Source organism: Aythya marila (genome assembly GCF_965140915.1).
Source record: "Aythya marila genome assembly, chromosome: 1".
In the NCBI taxonomy this organism is placed as follows: domain Eukaryota; kingdom Metazoa; phylum Chordata; class Aves; order Anseriformes; family Anatidae; genus Aythya; species Aythya marila.
Genome location: NC_139042.1, coordinates 54,189,267 through 54,211,883, shown reverse-complemented (window position 1 = coordinate 54,211,883; position 22,617 = coordinate 54,189,267). Strand labels below are relative to the sequence as shown.

General features: G+C 38.7%; 1 protein-coding gene and 1 long non-coding RNA gene across 2 annotated transcripts in view; one reads left to right on the top strand and one right to left on the bottom strand.

Moving 5' to 3' along the window:
* Positions 1-231: 231 nt before the first annotated feature.
* Positions 232-6,851, bottom strand: LOC309886881. The gene is made up of 3 exons (XR_014318998.1): positions 6,755-6,851; positions 4,458-4,542; positions 232-677 (listed from the first exon to the last, which is right to left on the bottom strand). It is a non-coding gene; the product is annotated as an uncharacterized lncRNA (long non-coding RNA).
* A 768-nt stretch (positions 6,852-7,619) lies between these two features.
* Positions 7,620-22,617, top strand: part of UGGT2 (UDP-glucose glycoprotein glucosyltransferase 2) — an 86,624-nt gene continuing 71,626 nt past the window's right edge. The window contains exons 1-5 of the mRNA XM_082774822.1: positions 7,620-7,776; positions 8,891-8,973; positions 17,133-17,263; positions 18,004-18,116; positions 22,334-22,508. Of these exons, the coding sequence (XP_082630948.1) occupies positions 7,625-7,776; positions 8,891-8,973; positions 17,133-17,263; positions 18,004-18,116; positions 22,334-22,508 (654 nt within the window). The 5' untranslated portion in view covers positions 7,620-7,624. The remainder of the gene's footprint in view (positions 7,777-8,890; positions 8,974-17,132; positions 17,264-18,003; positions 18,117-22,333; positions 22,509-22,617) is intronic.

Below are 22,617 nucleotides of genomic sequence, written 5' to 3'. Positions count from 1 at the left end.
TTTGGAAGGACTTTTAGAAAGACTCCTTAGAAGTTTTCTGGGACCTCCAGTAGGCAAGATCTTATTTTTCTTTCCTAAGTACCATACAGTAGACTTACTATTTAATCGTAATCCCTTCAAGAGGCCTAAGTATATCAGCCTATTAAAATCTATGTTTATGATAACTGTCAGAGATAGTTATCAGAATTATAGCACTAACAGCAGATTAACAAAGGGAAATAACCAGTACAGAAGCCATATGTCTGATAGTCCTCACTTAGTCTAGGAAATTATAATCAAGGAATACCGGAAAACAGAAACAAAGCCAAGTTTTCCTGTCAGAAACCTAGCTTTATCACAAACCAAAGGATAAATACAAATTTTCATTAATTTACAATGAGATGTTACTTATATGTTTACCATATATATGTATGTGAAAAGTTAGCCAAGTATTCATCTATCCATATGCACGATCATTTTATTTTAGCAACAAATACATTAAAACGAGTTCTACATCCAGACAGCATACATTCATTATTAATCTTGCTGCCTTCTTTTTTATCGCCTTGAGTTTTCAGTGTCCCATTGTCTGGAACCACACATCACTGCTCTAGCAGCACAGGTAGGAGGTTAAAAAATCTGCAGAACTGGCTCTTACCTCAAGCCGCACAGAGTTTGCATGGCTGGGAATCCTTTTGCTAACAGAACGATACAGGAGAAGCAGAAGCTAGCACATTAGAGGTTAAACAATTTGCATTTTGTTAATAACACTTCATTTTTGCCCCCAAAGTTTATCTACATTAAAATATTCTAAATGTAGTGTGTTTCTGTAAGTCTAATTATATGCGGTATGTGAAAACATATTTGATAATCACATTGCTAATTACGTGCAATCACTTCAATACACAGGTGCAAAGCTCCAGAAATCTGCATATATACAGCTATAAACCACAACCTTGCAGGTTCAGTGACCAGTTATTTCACTGGGACTCTGCTTATTCCGATTTTTGAGTGGCTAGTGCCATTTGAACTAAAGATATGTGCTAGCCTGATACAGATCTAGGATTGAAATTATATATGCATGTTTTAGTGCTAAAAAAATGTAATTCCTGACTGTCCCACATTTTATGAACTTGTTAAAGTACACATTTTATAATTTATTTATGGATATATCATACTGATGTCAGAGATGTGGGAATAATAATTTTTCTCCTTCTTCTGGGAGTTTTAATTCTCACAGTGTTCATTTAATATATGTTTGCCTGGAATATCATATATACGTGTATGTGAACGTGTCTTTTCCAACCTGGATTAAACTTAAGGGACCTTCTTAATGGTTTAATAATAGAAGGTAATAAGACTTGAGCAATAAATCCATTTTCATTATACGCGTAATAGCTTGTGGCTGCACTTTTTCCTTCTCTTTCATTTATGTATAACTTATTTTTTACATTGATTTTTAAAGCTGTCTTGACAATGGATTGTAATTAGCTTTGCATATAAATCATAAAAATTGAAAATTTTATATACTCAGATAAATTGAAAAGGACATAAAATGTTAATTTACATTATTGAAAAGTAATATTTCTATGTTCCCTCTAAATATATTCAGTACAAGTTATTGAAAGGAATGGGTTTACATGACTTGTCCAGAAGTATTTTTCTTTTCAGATTTGGGAAGTGAGATGAAATGAGCCCTGAGAGATGAGAAACCTGGCTACTAGTTTGCTATTATCATTACCAGAATGATGGAACAAGGAAAAGGGACATAAAATCTGAAAAGCAGCACTGGAAGTTGTTCCAATGGAAACAAATCCATTGCATTTCGCACAATAACGCATGACTAGTTGTTTCGCTTTAGTTACACAAAGCTTTAATTAAAATAAATTGCACTTAAGGGTCACAGAATAATTTAGGTTGAAAGAGCACACTGGAGGTCATCTTGTTCTGCTTCTGCATAGAGCAGGACCAACTTGAGAGCGATCTTAGTGCTATAGTGAGTCAGGAGCCACAGAGCCACGTGAAAGCCCGGGTGTCACCCTAAGTGTCACTGCAGGCAGAGCTGGCCCCAGGGAGATAGAGCAGAGTTTACCTCTCCGGGAGCATGCCAAAGGCAATTTAGTTGAGGACCTATGGGCTAATTTTCCAACTTAGCTTATGTTTTCTTATGCACCTCCTCTGGGCAAGGACATAGTGCTTGGGTTACTGAGCTGACTAAAAGGGAAAAATCACCCATATACCTTATTGTACAGGTACTTTATCTTTAAATATTCCACCTCACATGTAGCAGCAACACATTTTGATTCATAAATGATAGGTCTGTAAGTCAAATACAACTCCTTTGTTTCTGGAAATACTATATTTTTTCAGGAAATGCACCTGTAATATCACACTGAAATCCTTTTTGCGGTTGTTTTATTTTTATGTATTTAGAATTATCCCGAGGCACTTTTTTGCACATATCACATAATGAAGTAAAAATACTTAACTTGGTACTTTTTATACAAACAATTTCTACCTGACAAAGTTATGATCTCCCATACATTCGCATGTAGCAAACTCCATTTAAAACACAAGCGTGTGGCTATTATTTGAATCAGTAACAATGGTTATTTAATAGTCTTACAGTACACTTTTAGATAATTTTTATATTACTGGTGCATCACCTGTGTATCATTTTCAGGTCACGTAGCACCATTTAAGAATCACTGGGTTGTATTCACCATCTCCAAGAGAAAGCATGATGTTTTCAGGACACTTTCAGTAGGTGGCTAATTGGTTTAAAAAAAATTGAAAATCCAAGTAATTGGATCCAACCGGAACACTGACATTAATTTACCCTTTCACCAGTCGTTTATTTTATCTTTGAGATAGATCTCAAAGAATCAACATGAAACAAAAACAAAACTTACCTTCAGTTCTTGATTTTCCTACATTATTTGGAGTTAGGTCATTATTCTTAGGCAGAAGATGTCAACAGAATTTCTCCTTGAACTGTGTGACATGCCCAAGACTAAACTCGTACTCTGTTTGTACACACATCATCCCTGGCCCACATTTGGAACCACTAAAACAATAAATGCACGCCAGTCTTCTAAGATTCACCTGGAGTGTATGCTACTTTATCCAGCTTTCAGATATTTAATAGAACTCAATTATTTTATTGTTTAGAGTAAATACTAAGGTCCAATGCAGATCCATTCCACATCAACTCGCTCAGTTTTTAAGTATTAGTCACTGTTGCAGTAATATTGTCTGCAGGTTGTCTGCTGACACCTTTTCTAAAAATCAATTAAAGTACGCAGGCCTGCATCCCTGTCAAATTTATCAATATAGCTTTAACAACAAAAGCTTATTATTAAAATATTATATATGACCTATCCTAGGGATTACAAACATGTCTGTAACCACTTAAAAAGGTTTCCACTAAAAGCCCACAGCATTCTACATATGATATCGTACTTTCCTTTCCTTGAGTACATACACAAATTCAAAAGTTGAAATTAGAGAAAATGGGACAAATGCTCATGTTCAACACCTGAAAGCCTCAGGGTTCTCTAAAGAAGAGAATAATTGTGGGAGCACCCCAGTTAATAACATCAGAAGTGCCAACTCATGTTACGAGATGAACTGGGTTCAGCAAGCTGACATCTGGCATAGTCAGACTGAGAAAAGCCTGCTGTGCTAAAGATAAACTCTATTTTTAATCACTGGTACTGCTAGGTGCCCAGGTGTGGCATGGTAGGAGCCAGCATGGTTCAGAAATCAGTGCAACCACACCATCCTGCTGGCACAACACCACAGTGCCACTGCTTACTGCAAAAGCTGCATTTCCCATCCCGGCCAAATTTTACTGATCTCCATCAAGCCACACAAGCGTACCCACAGGCTCATAGGAAGTTGGCTCCTCTGGCCCATGAGATATATTCTTTATGGTTCTGAGGTGGGTCACCAGAAGTTGTAACCTCTATGCTGGTTTTACAAAGCAAAATGTTGCTTCCATCTATATTTTTTAAATGGAAGTATGAAAGAGAAGGATCCTGAAGACAGCCGTTTACTGTCACTGCAGCTGCACGTGTAGGCACACAGCAAAGCAGCATACATTCTGATTGCCCTAGTTGCCACTGAGCAGCTTCTTTGAACTGTTGAAACCAGGCTCGTGCTACTCCTACATCCATTTTTCTTTCACTTGCTTTTCCCTGCAAGTCAAAATGAAGAGCTAACAGACTATAAAATACACTCTGTGTTAGTACAGAATACCACCACATAGAGATACGCTAATCACATCATTCAGGTTGCTCTTTATTTCCAACAGAATGGACAAAAAGTGCTTCAGTGCAGCATACTTCATCTCACCAGGGAAACGTCTCAAACGCCTGCTCTGATCGTAATGACACAGGAACAACACTGACAGGTAAAAGGATACCAGCAGCTACTGCCCAGAAGGCTGACAATTAATAAGTAGGTAACAGGCTTACCTTTTGGTTTTGACTGGTGTTTGTCATTTGTGTTCCTCCAAGTTGGGGAAGAAGGGAGTCCTTGAGCTCAAAAATGGTTTTCAATCTGTAAAAGAGAGAAAAAAAAAGTTTTATTTTCAGCTAACTGAATACACTGATGAAGCTCAACTTATTTTCACTTATTGCTACTATTTCTATTAAATAGACATAGCTCACTATGAATAATACTATAAAACATTTGCATCTTACAGAGAGGCATTCATTAATCACTTCCTCTATTCACACTGAAACAGCTATGATAATCAATTCTTATTTACACAGCTGTGATATGAATAATTTTAAAATTTTGCTGTAATTCTTTTTCTGTTCTGCTGAAAAAACATTTCAGAGAACGGAGGGTCTTTCTCATACATATGGAATGTATGTACAGGAATGTTCAAGTGCTATTTGCAATACTTAATTACATAAAACTGCTGTAGAAATGAAGATTAAGTCCGCTCTCCATCTTCTAGGTTTGCACACTGCTTAAGAGATTAAAATCTGCCTTTGTGCAATTATAAAGAAATAGATTTCTGAAAAGTGTACGTCGGCTCTTTGAGACCAGAACGCAGCTAAAGTACCAAAGGAAAAGGAAGGCAGATAAAATAAATACTGGTATGCAGATGTATATATATAAATATTCCCTTTATAAGGAAGATGATGCTCTGTTACAATGCAGTATTTATTTCTGAAGAGCAGTCAGAACTGCATCTTGACCAAGCAATGGATCACGCTGCCCAGAAAGGCTGTGCAGGTTGTGCATCCTTGGAGATGGCACCAAGACTCGAGGGGACAAAGATCTCAGTGACCTGCTCTGAGCAGGAGGCTGGACATGAGACATCTCGAAATCCCTTCCAACTTCATTTACCCTATCTAAATGTAATGCAACTAATAAAACAATAATCCTAAATTGGAGAGAGATTCTTTCGGTCTAATGGAGATTTTTTTTCTGAATTTAAGCAGAAAAGATCTTTGCTCAAGAGAAAAACTCAACCAACGATTTTCTCTAGTTCAGCAGAGACTAATTATCTCACCATTGATTCACAGCTACCACTTTATCCTGCCACTGAATTCAAAGGTAGTTGTATTTCCATAACCAGTGGCAACAAATTTTTATTTCTTTTTGTATGGCAAGTAATAAATTGTACGAAACAAGTACAGGCTATTAAGAACTCACAGTTAAGCAACAATAGCAGCCTCTTCAATATCAATATAAAATAAAATGTAATACAGCTACTTTATATACAAAGACAATTGATAGATTAGGGTAAGGCAGATGCATCCATCATCACAAACACATAGTATCACATGTAGTTATGAAAAATGCTTGATAAATGTATATACATGGGGAATGTCTTTAGTAAATTTCAGTTTTGGCTGAAGAAACAGCAAAAAGCAATTGGCTTGGACCTTCTTTAAACATAAAAGGATTGTTTGGATAGTTGGTTAATTTAAAACAGCTGTAATTATTCTGTGCAGAACATTGTAACATAATTCCTACAAAGTATTTTGAACTTTGCTAGGGAGCAATGGAACAGTCTTTCTTTGGATGCCAAAGTTCGTCCACATACACAAGTTATTTGCACTCATGGGAGATCCAAACTTATTCATCTGTACATAACATGAGTTGTGTCATCCCCCTCAGCATCAGCTGAACTGTCAGCATGAATAAAAAACTGCTCAGTGTTTGTCTTTCTCCGTATAAAAGACACTGAATGTCATTATTACTATTGGCCTTACACATGACCCAACAGAAACACTCTCCTATATACTTCCTGGAAGTATATGAAGGCTTTGCTACTGGTCTTGTGTGAGGTTATTTAAATCAATTGCTTTACAGTGAAGCTGGCATCACAGATGTGTCAGTGGTATCTGACAATTATCTGAGGTGTTATAACTGCACAAGTTTGTGGGAATAAGTAAAAACAAAGAGCTGAGTGTTAGGGATAACTATCATACAAAACCACAGACCCAGCAGCATGTAAGTACAGCTGTTTTTTTTAGGGCAGAATTTCTACATGACAGTTTCAGAACATCTGGCAAACAAGTCCCTTTTATTTGTACATAGGATGTTACATTGACTGGTCCCAAGCACTAACAAACTAAACTATACAATCCATAGCCTGATCCTTTTACAATGGCCCTAACTGGCTCTAGCCATCCACACAGCAGTTTTAAACAGTCATGAAATGATGGCTGGCAAGATACACTAAGCTACATGCAGCAGGAAGATGAGCAGTCCTGATTTCAGCTTCAAGCTCTGTGTTTCATCAACCAACTTTTGGAGAAGGAGGACTCGTCCCTCCAACAGACAACTACTGAGAGGGAGCTGCTCCATATCCACACCCCACAAGCCTGCTCCAGAAGCACCTGCACTTGTAGCTTCGCCAGAGAGCTGGAGAAGAACAAAGAGTGCAGCAGTCCTGGGGAAGAAAGGGAGTAACCAGTGAGATCTCAAAACCAGATTGGAAATAAGTAACTTGGAGAACAAAAGCTTGAAAAGTGTAACACAAGCCTGCAAATAAGAACATTGGTTCAAACAACTTGTTTTTGTTTTTTTCTAGTGAGTTTTGTTTATCGAGGAAAAATACGTTGGTAGTAAACAGCTTTCTAGTTCTATTTGGAAATATGTTCTAACTTTGATGGAGAAAAAAAAGTCATTCTGCCTTCCTATGTTGACTATATGGGAGGATATGTATTCTCTGCGAAGCTACTGAGTTCTTAGCTCTTTTTATGCTAACGAAAGCCAAGGCAGAACCCCTAACTGGCACGAAGCCCAAGGATAGGCACTGGAAAGCTTAGGAAAACTGCTGCTATCCCGGCTCGTGGAAAATACAGCCGGGTGTGAGCCCCTCAGGGCGTAACACACACACAGCAGAGGTCCCCTGACGGGCGGGAGGAGCTGTTAACGGCCAGCCCCCACAGCTTACCGCTCGCGCATGCGCTCCCCGGCCGCCGCCGCGTGTCAAGAAGCTCCCCCCTCCACCCCCGCTGCTTATAAGTCGTCAGCCGCTGATTGACTTCCAGACTGACCAATAGTCTGACGGCGACGGCACGGCGCAGCCAATAGGAAGACGGAAAGCGGCGCGTGGGCGGGACCAGATGTATTTCTTCGCGGGGGCGGGGGCATGCGCCCTGCCCGCCCTCTGATGGCGGCCGCCGCGCTGCTGGCGCCGCTCGCCCTCCTCGCCCTGCTGCGGGCGCTGCCCTGCGCCTGCCGCGGGGCCCCGGCCTCTCCCCCGGCCGTGACCGCCCGGCTGGCGGCGAAATGGCCGGCCACCCCACTGCTGCTGGAGGCGAGGTGCGTGCAGCCCCCTCGCTGCCTTCCTCCGCTGCCGGGCGTCGGGACGGGGACCGGGATCGGGACGGGAGCGGCGCTGGCGGCGGGGCGGGAGGCGGGGGGAGCCGGGGCAGCGTCCCCTCGGCGGTGCAGCCGGGTCCTGGGTAGGGTAAAGCACCTTAATCGCACGCCAGTTAACTCATTCCTGCCTCACCAGTGAAGTTACGGTGTGTACAGGCACGGGTAAAGGTGTGGGGCTGCAGTAGTAAAGGGTGCCTTCAGAAAAGGCGCTGTTAATTGGTGATTCCTAATTCAAAGCACAAAGTCAAGACGCTTTCTTCTCTTACACGCTTCTGGCCCCTCAGCCAGTTCGGTTTACTATTGTGCTCGGTTTTGCATTTTACGGTACTTACTGCTGCTCGGAGAGCTGCAAGCTGCTGTAACCCAAGGGGTGGCAAGCTTCCAAAGTAAAGATCAGGGAAGGATAAGCTGGGGATAGCAAGGTTATCTTCTGGGCAGGCCTGAGGGGCAACAAACAAACCTTGGTGTTCCTTAAGAACAACAAAATGGGAAAGTGCTAACGTTAAGTAGGAAAAAAGGGTATTTGGAATAAATCAAACCTTACCTTTTATGCTTGTAATGGTTAACCTGTCTTTGAAAGTGTACCAAAGAACAGGGATTTCCCCTGCATATCGAAATAAACATTGTCACTGAATTAAAAAAAAAGTCTGTAATGCAATTAAAATGATAATCTGACACTGTGTTCTTATTTGTACATTTAGATTTGTACATCTATTTAATAAAGTTTGTGTGCTTAACTACATTCATACATAACTGTATATTGGTATATACGTGGAAAAATAAAATGAAAAGCTGCTTGTGTTTATTACTAGTCTCTTTGCTTTATAACTTGACTGTTGAGTTCAGGTTGGTAGTGCTTTTGTTCTCATTTAACCAAAATACATGAGTATTCATATTTCATACTGCAGAGATCTGAGGTGATCATTAAATAGTTAACACTTTATGGCTTTTTTTGTTGTTTTTGTTGTTACTTTAAAACAATTGAGGATTTTTACTGTGGTACATCTTTGGGCAAAGTCAACCTATGGACAATTCATTTTTATTTTTTAAACAGTGAATTTATTGCAGAAGATGGTAATGAGAAGTTTTGGCAGTTCTTGGAAACTGTACGAGAATTAACAATTTATAAGCAAGGAGGTAAGTTAAACAGCATGCTAGTTCTAATATATCTTACACTTTACACTATTGTTAAATATCCAAGCTAACACATCAGCTAGTTCCTGTCAGGTAAAGCCTAACTCTTCCACTATTGCTTGCTAGGTAGCTTTCTTTCAGAAAGTTCCAGAGTATTTTGTCCCAGGCAATCTATATGCAGGGCTATTTTAAAAACGAAGACAAGATGGACTGAGTTGCTCTTCGAGCATGGGACAGAAATGTAAAGATTAAAGATACCTTCCTATAAGATTCATCAACAGAAGTTGGATATTCAGATAACATTTTGTGTATGAAGGATATTTGAAGAGGAGAGAATCCCACAAACCTCAAACAAGTAGGTAGCTAAAGGAAAAAATGAAAATACCAAAAATGTTTAATACTTGTAGGTGACATTGAGACCGTTTATCAGCAGCTATACTAGTGTGTTAGATTAATACTACTGGCAAAACAGGATAACAAATCGTGCATGACTAGACAACAGAATACTGGGTTGCTAGAAGTCTGGAAATAAATCCAGTAAACTAAACATAAATGTAAATGAGCCATCCCAGAAAATGCCTTGAAAGCAGTTTAATAGAAATTAGAAGAACTAAAAATGAAAAAATTAGATATTTGCCAGATCGTTCAACAGGTTGGTCAATATTAAAGTGATTTGTAAGGTTAATTGATGAACAGGGTGAAATGGGTTCAAAATGACCTAAGGATAGAACCATAGAATCATTAAGGTTGGAAAAGCCCTCCCAAGATCATCTGGTTCAACCATCCCCCTACCACCAATGTCACCCACTAAGCCACGTCCCCAAGCACCACGTCCAACCTCTCCTTGCACACCCCCAGGGACGGTGACTCCACCACCTCCCTGGGCAACCCATCCCGGTGCCTGACTGCTCTTTCTGAGCAGAAATGTCTCCTCATTGCCAACCTGAACCTCCCCTGGCACAACTTGAGGCCATTCCCTCTGGTCCTGACACTAGTTACCTGTGAAAAGAGGTGGACCCCCAGGTCCCCACCCCTTCCTTTCAGGTAGCTGCAGAGAGCAATGAGGTCTCCCCTGAGCCTCCTCTTCTCCAGACCAAACACCCCCAGTGCCCTCAACCGCTCCTCACAGGCCTTGTGCTCCAGGCCCTTCACCAGCTTTGTAGCCCTTCTCTGGACACATTCCAGGGCCTTGATGTCCTTGTAGTGAGGGGCCCAAAACAGAACACAGTACTTGAGGCACTTGTTTCATTTGCTCTTCAAAATAGTAGCATTTGTTAGGCATGATTGTGAGGAGCTATATCACTTGGACCTGCCACTAGGTGAGGTTTTAACTAAATTGAATGTTAATGTTAGCAATCAAAGGCTGACAAGTTGTATGAAGACCATGCCAGTAATGTCAGTGAGATGACAAAAATCATGCTCAGAATGCAATATATATGGGAGGGAGAAGGAATTTAAGGTACAACACATTTTTGCAAGTATGACTGACTGAATATGAATCAAAAACAGTTTGTCACGTCCCTGTGGATGGGTCAGTGAGAGCATTATTTGAGTGCTTAGCAATGCTCAAAGAAGCTGATAGACTTCGAAAATTACGAGGAAAGGAACAGAGAGCAGCATGGTAAACAACACTTTGTTGCTTATGATTGCATGATGTGCTTTTGTGTTGAGTAGAACATGATGTTCTACTTTCTTTTCTCACTGCCCTTCTCCTCTTACCCTTCATTTTTGCGGAAAGCTTCTAGTAGAAGTAGATGATGTACAAAGAACTGTGATTGTAGGTGTGGGATGTAAACTGGAAAGGGAAAAAAAATAATTATTCCGTGAGCTAGTGAAAATGGGATAGTCAGAAGTATAAGCAAAACCAGAGAATCGCTGAGGACAGTGAGCCTTCAGAACTGTTCTGTGCAAGGGCATGAGGACACATAAAATGGAAATAAGGTCAGCCTGACCTCTGGCTGTCTCCTGGTGGCCTTTTTATGGCGAGTATTTGGAACTAATGGTTTTTAATGTGTTTATCATTGCTCCAGACAGTGTCGTGGATTACACCCTCCACAAGATTGTGGATGGTGCAAACCTGGGAGAAATCAAGAAGCTGGAGGGCAGAGCTGTCATTAGAGAGGCCTTGGCAGGCTGGAGAGATGGGCCTGCAGAAATACCGGGAAGTTCAGCAAAGGCACTTAGGGATTCCTGCACGTGGGCTGGAATAACCTCGGCAACAGTGCAAGTGGGGCACTGGCTGACTAGAAAGCAGTTCTTGAGAAACAGCTGGATATCTTTGTCAACACTTCATTGTGTTGCGTTCTTGTGCCTGTGAAAGCCAGCTACATACTGTGCTGAGTTAGCAGGAGTGTAGGCAGCCAGTTGACAAAAGTGATTATTTAACTGTAATAGCATTTGCAAGACTCCCTCTGTAGCAATGGGCCAGTTTGGGCCATTACACTAAAAACATTGTCATCCTGGAGCAAGTCTAGGAGAGGATCACCACAGTGGTTGGGGAACTGGGGCAGACTTAAGAGGAGGGGTGAGAGATGGGTTTCATTCATCCTGAAGAGAAGGGTAAGGAGAAATCTCATATCCTCAGCTGCCTAACAGCAGGGTACGCAGGAGGATTAGATGATGGTAGTGGGGAACCTTAAGAATGTACTAAAATGCTTATTTAAGTAAGCATATAAAACTATTGGTAAGTGTATATTTGATATTATGATCAACAAACTCCTATGTTTATAGTGCAGGAAAGTTTAAAGTTCTGGCACCAGGTGTGGGTTTCCTAAAAGTTAATTCACAGTTGAGGTAGTATAATAAACCAGTGCTTTTTGTGAATGGGGGAGGGGGGAGGAAAGTTACAATTTTAGAGGAAAAGAAAGTGGTTATTTAATGACCAAATCACATCAGTATTGATTCTTCCAACTTAAAAAAGGTCTTACTGAAATCAATATCCTAAGTGTGAAACAGAAATATTATGAGTATCATACGTATCCAGCAATAATTAAGACACTTTCAGTAGAGAAGTCTGCATTAGGCATCTGATATAAAATGGTCAGCTCCAGTAAAGAATATTAATACTGAGACACTGGAGTGGCACAGGGAGAGATACAGTAGTATACCTCTGAGGAGAAGTTTGTTCTCTGGATGTTATAGAACAAGCTCTTTCTTATCTGTTACATGTTAAAAGACATAGAGGAATATTCACAATGCAACAAAAACTGAGCAAATTAAAGCAGGTGACTTAAAAAGGCTTGGTTGGGGTGAATGACTTTTCAGTTGTACACTTGATGTATCAAAACTAGGTAAGATGGATGATAATACGTTTATTTCAAACAGAAGAAAATTCCTAGAAGCTAAAGGAATTCTAGATTTCAAGCTGAAAAGCTGGGTTTATAGAAGATTTGGATGGTAGATTTATATCCCAATGTACTATTGAGTATTTCAGAAGAGTCACAAAGTATTAGAGAAGCCAAGAGACAATTGAAAAGTATCAAGTATGGTGGCTTTTTTAAGTCATTCCTTGGATGATTTCAAACCTGTTGCTTATCAGTCCGTGAAATATGTGGTTTTAAATTTGGAATAATCAAATCAACATCAGTTGTTAATTTGTTCACTTAAGTATTTAGCCGTAGAAAATTTGGTCTATAAATAGTCTGTTTAGCTGTCATGTCTGTAGAAATTAAACAAATTTGGTGGGAACAATGTATGTGGAATTTGCTACATCATTTTGTACGGTTAGTTTAGTTGTTGCAACATTTTTTAATAAGTACTCACATCAAGCTGGGCATCGTTGAGATCATCAGCTGTGAAAAATATCAAAAAAGGATGATTATGGGATATGCTGTATTAAATTAGAGAGAGGTCTTCAGGTGGCATGGACAACATTCTGCATGTTTACTTAATATGCAATATGTTTGCCTCTCATCTTGTGGAAAATTTGGAAATGGGAGTGATGCTGTTTGGGGCTGCACGTAATAAAGAACTCAAAGCTGTGAAAATATTAAAAAAACAGCACAGTTACAAAATACTTAAATTGCAGTTTAAACTTTGTGCTGTTTTCATATCTCAAAAGGTTAATTTAGGAATACAGAGTGAAGGTAAGGAGCTAGTTCCCTGCTGACAAATAATAACTTGAGTGTTTACTGTCTTCCTAAGTGGTTTAGTTTGTGTGTTGAATGTTCAGCTACCTTGTAAATACCAAACAAAGAAAAACCCACAGACGTTAATAAGGAAACTGTTTTCTCCAAAAGAATAGAACAATATATTACATATAAACAACAATCATGCAAATTATCTGTTGCAGATATAGAAGGTTAATCATTGCACACTGTATTAGATCACCATTACTCACTACTAAATCAGATAAGTATTTTTATGCCCATATCAACCATATAGATTCAAGAGGAAATAACACAGTTACGGCATTTTTCTATAATAACCATGTGATAAAGTACTCCATATATACTGGTGTGTTTCTTGAATGTCACGGGGGTTTGACAGGCCGATGATGCTGGAACTGCTGTTACTTGAGCTCTCCGCTTCCCTAAGTAATCTATAGATACAGATATACACATGTATAAAGTTGAAAAAATCCCCAAACTCCAGTCCCTCAAAACAATACGCCTATCACCCTGTACTCTTCTGACTTAATTAGGTCCCTTATAGTTACTCTCCATGCCTCCTGTGCCTCAGTACTTTCAATTCTCCTGTGGGGCACCAGCATATATTCAGATTACTTCTGTGGTGTGCGTGCTCATTTGCATGGAGTCTGAGGAGCTATGATAAAGACCTTTGCTTTCCTTTTGTGACCTGGTCTTCTCCCTCTTTTTAAATTATTTTTCATCGACTTGTGATATGAAATACATCTGGAGACTGTGAATGATAAACATAGATAAATATGAGTCTACTTCTAAGCTTCAGTTGTTGTTCAGTTCAGTTCAGTTTGGCTATAGGAGTTTAGAGAGCTATTCAGCTGACAAATTTAGGCACGTTTAGAGCAACCTAAATAGCTTTTCATGTTTTGTTGGCTGCTAGACTATATTGGCTGGGGTGGCAGTTTACAGACATATAGCTTGTACGCATGCATTTAGATGTTTAAAATCGGGAGCTGTATCCCATCGATGTCATCTCATTTAGTTATTTTTTAATCAACTTGGTTAATGAATTTAATGGTAATATGCCATCATGAAACATTTTATGACCAAAACATCTGTTTCTCCTTGGTTGCCTCTAACATTCTAAAAATTTATCATGGCTTCTACTTTTTAGCAGAGAGCGTTGTTAAAAATGTGCCTGAAGGGCAAGCAGTTGTCAAGTATCAAGGAGCAAATACTATGTGAAAATAGTTTGAAGTATATAATAAACTTAAAAAAATGGTTTTTGCGTGAGATGGATCATATAGCTGTTGATGTGGATTAATTTATCTTGCTGAAATTTAAAGAGCTAAGACTGTAGTCTGAATAAAGCCAGCAGTTTTAGTATAAATGTAAGTAGTCCAATTAATTTAATGTTAGACAGGAATGTTTATACACAGTTTACGGGAAGGCATATTCCTGGAAATGTAGAACATGCCCTTTTGTAATCCTACTTTTTTTTTTTTTTTTTTTTTTTTTGTGTGTGTAGTGAATAACAGCAAACTGAGTCTTTTGAAATAATTAATTTTCGGGAGGAGGAAAAGGCAGAAAGAAGATCCTAGAGGTTCTAGGAACAAAAGGGTAGGGGTTGTAAAGAGGAAAGCAAGAGGATAGGAAGTACTTCATCATTGTATATGAAAAGCATTGCCCAATGCTAGGGCAAACAGTAGGTGAAAAGACAATTCAGTAACTCAGACAGTTTTGAATGCCATGGTACCAGGACGTTACTTAAGAAACTTCAGAAATTAAAGGAATAGAGAGACATGAAGACAAGTATTCTACAATACATGGCCAAGGATACAAGGTAGGAAGGAAACTGCCTAGCAGATATGTGCTATATAATAATATGAATGAAATCCTGCAAAGAAAATTCAGGGTATCACAGAAGCTATGATTAAAAATGTTTTAATCCTGCTGTTGAACAGGAGCAGTAAAAGACTGGGCAGTCTCTATAGAGTAGAAGGATGTTGTTTAGTGTTTTGGCATCAGAATGGTGAATGCTCAGATGCCAATTTTTTTCTCCAAGTTGTGTTTTTGTATTTTTTTTTTTTTAATATCCCAGATTCTGTTTTGTGTTGTTTGTTTTTTTGATCCTTCCCAAGGGATCCTTTTCATCAGAACTTGCAAGGCTCAGAAGTTTATTTACATCTAGAGTTGGCCTCAGTTGATGGACAATTCCAAAACTATGGCCTCTAGGGTTATGGTATGTGGTCTAGCATGGTTCCACTTTGGACCCCTAGAGGGATTTCCGCCTGGGACAATCATTCCACTTTCACAGAAGAAACACTTTTAAATTAAGATGTTGACCAACAACATAGGTAAATTTAAGCTGGACAGCTACAATGGTTTACCCCCTCAACTTGCTTTCTCTTTGCTGCAAATTTTCAACTTTATAGGAGAATATTTGAATTTTAGGTGAAAAAGATCCTGAATCACTGCATTTTACAGGTAGTATCTATTCATGTAAGTAAAATACATGCTGATTACTTAGATTTTTTTTCACCACAGTGTCCATTCTGGACTAGTTTGTGCATGTTTCAGCTGTTCCTACTGTGGAAGACCAACCTCTACAACAGGGATGGTGCACAATGTTTGTTACGATAACAGCTTTGGTTCCTCAACTTTGTGTTCAAGAATATCATATACAGCAACACAGAAAACATGGCCCAGTTCAGACTTTTGATGAGCATTATTCCTTAAACTTCTTAACTAATACTGGCATTTTTCTCAATTTGGTAAAAGAGTAATTAGGCTTCTTCCACTGACATGCCTAAGGAAAGCATGAGAATATTTATGTGCAGCCCAGAAAGTCAACCGTGTCCTGGGCTGCATCAAAAGAAGTGTAGCTAGCAGGCTGAGGAGGTGATTCTTCCCCTTTACTCCACTCCTGGACCCCATGTAGAGTACTGTGTTCAGCTCCTGGGCCCCCCCAACATAAAAAGGACATGGGCCTGTTGGAGCAAGTCCAAGGAGGGCCATGAGGATGATCAGAGGGCTCAGTGAAGACCTTAAAGCAGCTTTCCAATACTTAAATGGGGCCTACAAGGAAAGATGGGGAAGGATTCTTCATCAGGGAGTGTAGGAACAGGACTAGGTTTAACAGTTTTAAACTGAAAGAGAATAGATTTAGATTAGATATTTTGGAGAAATTCTACACTCTTAGGGTGGTGAGGTCCTGGCGCAGGCTGCCCAGAGAAGCTGTGGGTGCCCCATCCCTGGAGGTGCTCAAGGCCAGGCTGGATGGGGCTTTGGGCAGCCTGAGCTGGTGGGAGGTGTCCCTGCCCATGGCAGAGGGATTGGAACTAGATGATCTTTGAGGTCCCTTCCAACCCAAACCATAATGTGATTCTATGTTTTTTCCACCTGAAGAATAAATTGATACTCTTTATTTACCACCACAGTTCTTTATTATAACTTCCATTGTTCCCAGACTCCATCCACTTTCCATTCTTACTTGGAGTCCTGATTTTGGCTTTGAGAAGGTGAGATTGCTGGGAGGGGTAGGGGAAACTGTTTCACTTGTATCCCTTTCGTACTCTTGTTAATAATGCATTTCCAGGGAAGAAATAGGGTATGTGAGAGTAGACCAAAGAATGTTGCCAGTAGAAGAGCTTTATGGATGTAAACTGAATGATTGGAGTGCTCCAAGACTAAATGTGAGGAAATAATTTTAAAAATAATGCCGGTTGAACATAACCTTAACAATTTGCATTAAAAGGCTAGCATAAGTTTGAAATATTAAGCTCTGTTCAAGACTTTCCATATGGGACCGCAAGAGGTATTACTGTATTGAGTAGATTTTTTTTATTGCTGAAAATGACTTGATGTTAACCAGTGCTATTCTGCTCACTTTTAATTCATTTGTGTTACATTAGGCCTTGAGAATTTGTAGGTAAAGAAAATAATTTGTCGGTGGACAACACTGAAGACTTCTGAACTGCCTCAGTGCTAGCATAATATGCAAATATTACGTTAACACAGATAGATAAGCCACACCATTAGAGGCTAAATACAAAAACTTTGTATTTTTTTCTTCAACAGATTCAGAGCATTCTTACTACAATTTAATCTTGAAGAAAGCAGGACAATTTTTATCCAATTTGCAAATCAATCTGTTGAAGTTTGCACTTTCCATACGGGCATATTCTCCAACTGTTCAGATGTTTCAGCAGGTGAGTATATTATCTGATATATTTGGTAAATAATTGATGTGGTATTTTGGCTTCAGAGTAAATAATATTTATTACAATTCAGGAATATACATGCAGGTGTTTTTTGTAGTCAACCCTGATACAAATGATAAAAGGTATGATGTGATGTTTTATAAGCTAGTTTTATTGTGAGGAAAAAATCTGTTTTTAATTATATGGATAGTTGTATATGGATAGTTTGTTCTTTCTTAAAACTCAGCTGTGGGTTGGTTTGTTTGTTTTGCATTGCTTTAAATTTTCACGTGGAAATTCAGACATTCCCAAAGTAGGAAATTTCTTGTATCTTCAAGACATTTAGATCTGTTATTTAGTGGACTTCTCATATCTCTAATTATGGTATTTCCGAAGTTGAAAGATCAAATAGTTAAATACTGATAGCTGCTAAAATTAAAAATGCCTCAGAGTATAGTCTGTGATTTATGCTTGTGGAGGATATTTCTCAGCCCCATTTTTACAGAACATAAAGGGACTTGAGATTTCTGGAACATGACTTTATTTGATAGACTAACTCTTACAAAGGTTATAAGGTCTCAATCTTTTAATATTTTCCATTACTATTTTCACATGTACACAACTTTGAATGGGCTTAATTAGAAACAAAACTCAATGGCAGCTGTGGAGTTATTTTAATCAAAGGGATGTGAGTTTAAGTTGAAGTGCAATCAAAGTATTCTGGTTAAGTATAATTGTTGAAATATTAGATTGCAGCTGATGAACCTCCACCAGAAGGCTGCAGTGCATTTGTGGTTATCCATGAGAAGCACACCTGTAAGACTAATGAAATAAAAAAGCTTCTGAAGAAGGCTACTAAGAGGTAAATTTAATGATCTGTTTTAAGAGGAAAAATAGTTTACGAAAGAAGAAAACGTTTTATAGCACATATAGTATTTTGGAATTTTGCATTCTACATACTTGATGTTAACAAGTCCATAAATCCCGGTTTACTGCATATTTAAAGACATACCCATTTAAAGTATACATTATTTTGAAACAGTTACTTTTGGTTCTGAAATATTTTAAACACTTTCTGTTACAGAAATTCATCAATTATGAATCAAAATAGTCTTCTAAAACAAAACCATAGAGCTTTGCTCCTCTAACCCCATGCATAATTTTGTATTTCTTCAATTTTTCTGCTATGGCATAGTGAAGTTTACAGTGTTGTTTCTGTACAAGCTTACCATTTTATGCATCAGAGTCTGTACTTCTACTGACAGACCTTTCTGTGTTGTCAATGCCAACGCATTTGAGGGTTTCCGGAATGTAAGAGTGGAAGAAAAATCTACCACAGATGGCATAACTTTCTTTACCTTGTGTTAGACTTTAAATCTATCCAGACTTTAAGCAGGTTTTGTCCTGTGGAAACTACCATCTGTCCAGAATGAGTTTGGGTTTTGAGATAAAACATGTAGAACCTATCAAAATAACAAACAATAACAAAAATAACGAAAGCAAAATATTTAACCTTTATAAAAACAGAATTATATTTTTTCAAAACCTTTATGTAGGGTTTGTTTTTGTGTTTGTTTTTTTGTTTGTTTGTTTGGTTGGTTGGTTGGTTTTTCATTTTTTCATCCTGCAATGGTCAAGGTTATCATGATATACATTCGTGTTCATGCCCTCAGACACTTCACGGAGATATGTATAAAGACTACTATGAAAAGATGATTTAGTAGTCCATAACACGTGGATTTTTCTTTCTATCAAATACAAACTGAGGGAAAATAATGAAATTTGTCTTTTTGGTGCTGGTTGCCTCTAAAAACGGGCTTATGTTCTACATGTGTGATTTATGGTAATGTCTAAGTCATTGATATAATTACAACCTACTGAATCATTGTCCTTTACGTAGTCGATAACCAAGGTTTTTGCATAAAGATTTTACTGTCTCATCTGCAGTGTCCCATTTTTAACTGTTATGTTCTGCATAACAAATGTCTCTCATTTTCTTACATAAATTATTTGTACTATATTTGGGCTTTTAAAATGATTTGAATTCTTCTGGTGATCTATTAAGGCATTATGAAACCTTAGCGTTTTACAACAATGCCTAAATATACTGTTCTTCTATAACAATATACTTCTTCTTTAAAGCGGATTTGGCACGTTCTTCTTTCTGGAGGTATTTTTCTCAAACTGACATGATTCTGGAAAATCAGGATACTAAACAAAAGAATCATAAAGTATTCCGAATTGAAAGAGTTAGACTGCTATGAATCATTAAATTAATTTTAAAAGCTCACAGGAAAACTGAAGTTTTTTGTATTAAATTGTTTTTCTGTTTTGGGTAGTTTTTTTGTGTACAAGTCACATTACAACCTTCAGCAGTGGCAACAAAATCTTGTTAAACTTCCTCTCCTTATACCTAGCCCAAAAATAAATGAGTCACTCCAATATTTAGAGTTCCTGGAGCTAAACTTTAAGAAAAATATGTTTCCTACCAAGTAATTGTTTCCATATTGCTTTCAATATGGAAACAATAGACGCTGGGTAGCGTATGCTCAGTCACTTGTGCTGGAGACTTATAGCCTAAGTGATACAGGTAGGGCTGTGGTACTTTCTCTCCCTTCTCTGTATGGTGTACATCATGGTATATGGAACAATCTCACTGCTGGTTCCTCTAAATCAGTCATTCTTTTTCTTGTGACTTTCATGGAAAGTGATGTTTTTGGTTTACTAATCTATGCTCCTTCCGTTCTTATTTCAATCTGTTTTCCTTTGTATTTTATTTTGGGGGGTATTGTCTGTTGTGAATCTTCCAATTAAGCCAGGCTTAAGGTAGGCTTTCAGTTGTGTCATTAAGTTCCCAGTATTGAACGGGAACACTAAGAAATATTCTATTTTTAGGGATCATAGTTTCAAATCTTGGTGGCAGAGAAAGAAGAGTCTGCGGCATTATTTTGTGCAGATCCATCAGCTCAGCCTGAGATCCAGGAAGTCTCAGGCAGTTTGGACTCAGGAGAGCCGAAATGGATAAGGTCTGCATGTCAAGATCAAGTGTTGCTTCGGCCGTTCCTTTATGCAGTAGCTGCCGTGATTTGGTCTGTTTCAGTTACGTGGCAATGGGCTGCATGGCTCCAGTAGGAAGTGTTTTGTGTGGAGTTGCAATGGGCTGCTCTCAGGCTGTGGACCATTGAAAGGAAGATCTTGAGTGCTAAAATGGTTGGGATGGCATATCTTGAAAACAACACTTGGATTTCTAGGGCTCTTGCTGACACACCTGACGAGTCACGCATACTGTTTTGGAACTACCTAGGCAAGCACATAGCCGCCTTCACTGCCCTAGTAATTGGTTAATGAGTGCTGGACTCCACATCCATGTATTGTTTTATCAGTTTTGTCTACCTAACTGCTGCTCCTTCCCTTTCAGGCAGCCTTCTCACGGAATCACGCATGTCAATAAATGTATTAGCTTTGAGCAGTAAGAGAATCGATTCTTCCTCACTGCTGTTCAGTGTCAAAGCAAAACAGAAAACGGAGGCTTACCTTGGATTAGCAAGGGCTGAATGCTTTAATTATGAATTGCCAGGTGATTCTGGTAGCCCAGTGCTGTGTTATTTCAATGCAGCACTTAAGTTTTTAGTGAAGCTTGGTCATTATCATGTGAAATGCTTTCTTAGAGGCCGTCAGTGTTCAGGAAAGTCACGACAGCAGCTGGTACTTCTTGAGATCATGATTCATTCTCCTAAGTGACTGGTTAAGAAAAGAGATGCTCCCTTGATTCAGGTTTTCAGCGCCCTATGAATGACTGGCAGTTGTCTCTCTGGGTATGAGAAGTTTCAGACGTCACATCCCGTATGTAAGCTTTCAGTGGGGGCAAATCTGCATCTGCTCTTGAACTTAATGAAGAATTGTAGGTGTCATCTTTTTCAGGAATCTGAAACATTGTCTGTTCTGTTCTGTGATGAGCATGAGAAAGCTTACCTGATATTTTTGCAACACATGGCTGCACACACCCAAGTTAATTCTCAAGCCAGGCCCCTCCTTTTGTGTCTGCCTTGCAAATGTGGTCTCCGATTGCATACCTACCAAGCTTACATAGGATGTTGATGTAAAGGCTCTGAGCAAGCTCATACAAATTGTCCCCAGTTTGAGTGAGGGATTGAAGCAGATGATCTCCAAAGATCCGTTCCAATGTAAATTATTCTGGGATTTTATATAGAAGATATTCCCAAGCTTTGCATCACAGAAGCTGCAGCATGTGGAGTTCTGCTCACAACTTTGCAGTATGACTTTTGAATGAGTGTGTAGCTACAGGGCACACATTTGTGCAGGGTAAGTTGGGTTAGAGTTTCTGAGCTTGCCTTGGAGAGGTTTGGAAAGAGTTTATTGATTCTTCCAGTGTGACTATACAAAGGCAACTTTAAAAAATAAATGTACTCATCAATAATTAGCACCTTGAGAATACCGCTCAGTTGTATTTGCCTGTTACTTTTCCACCTTTTCCTTATTTGTTCAAAAGATGTTTGCAGTCATCTAAGAATTCATTTATTGCAGGTGTAGGAAGCGTCATGGCCTTGAATGAGGAGGGTAGGTGCAATCAAAATTTGCAAAATTATCTAAATTATACGAGCTTGATGCTGGAAGTGAAGCATAACCCCACTTAGTTTCCATATGTGTGAGCAGCTTTCTCAAACTTCACTGAATATCCCTCTACTGTGCTGTTACTCACCGATTGCTGTGTACATCTCTAACAGATACAGTGTCGTTTTATTTGAAAGGTTCTAGCTGTAATTGATTGTTGCCCAAAATGTCTCTGCTTTTTATTTTGCTGATGTTTCAATTTGATATAATGCATTGAAGTTATTTATAGTTGATGCTGATTTTTCAGTTTTTGAGACTTTCATTTGAAAATCGGTTTTGTAAGTCCTTTTGTGAGCAACTGTGATTATTTTGTGATTATTTTTACATGGCTAGTACACCTCTAGCATATAAGCCCTTACTTGTTTTTCAGTTTTGAAGTACAAAAAGTGCCAGGTTTTATTTCACTTTTGCATATGTTGTAACACATTTATTTGTTTTTGAAACCAGACCCAGGCCATATCTTTTCAAGGGAGATCATAAATTCCCAACTCTCAAAGAGGATGGCCCAGTGGTTATTCTTTATGCAGAAATAGGTACAAAAGACTTTGTTAAATTCCACAAGATTTTATCTGAGAAGGCGCAAAAGGAGGAAATTGTGTACGTTCTCCGACATTATGTTCAGGTATGCAGTTCAAGTTAACATTGATTCAATAAACTGTTAGTAGTGTATCTTTATTTTTCTTGACACAACATGCATTATACATTTGTTTTTGAATTTGCCTAAATCGTGT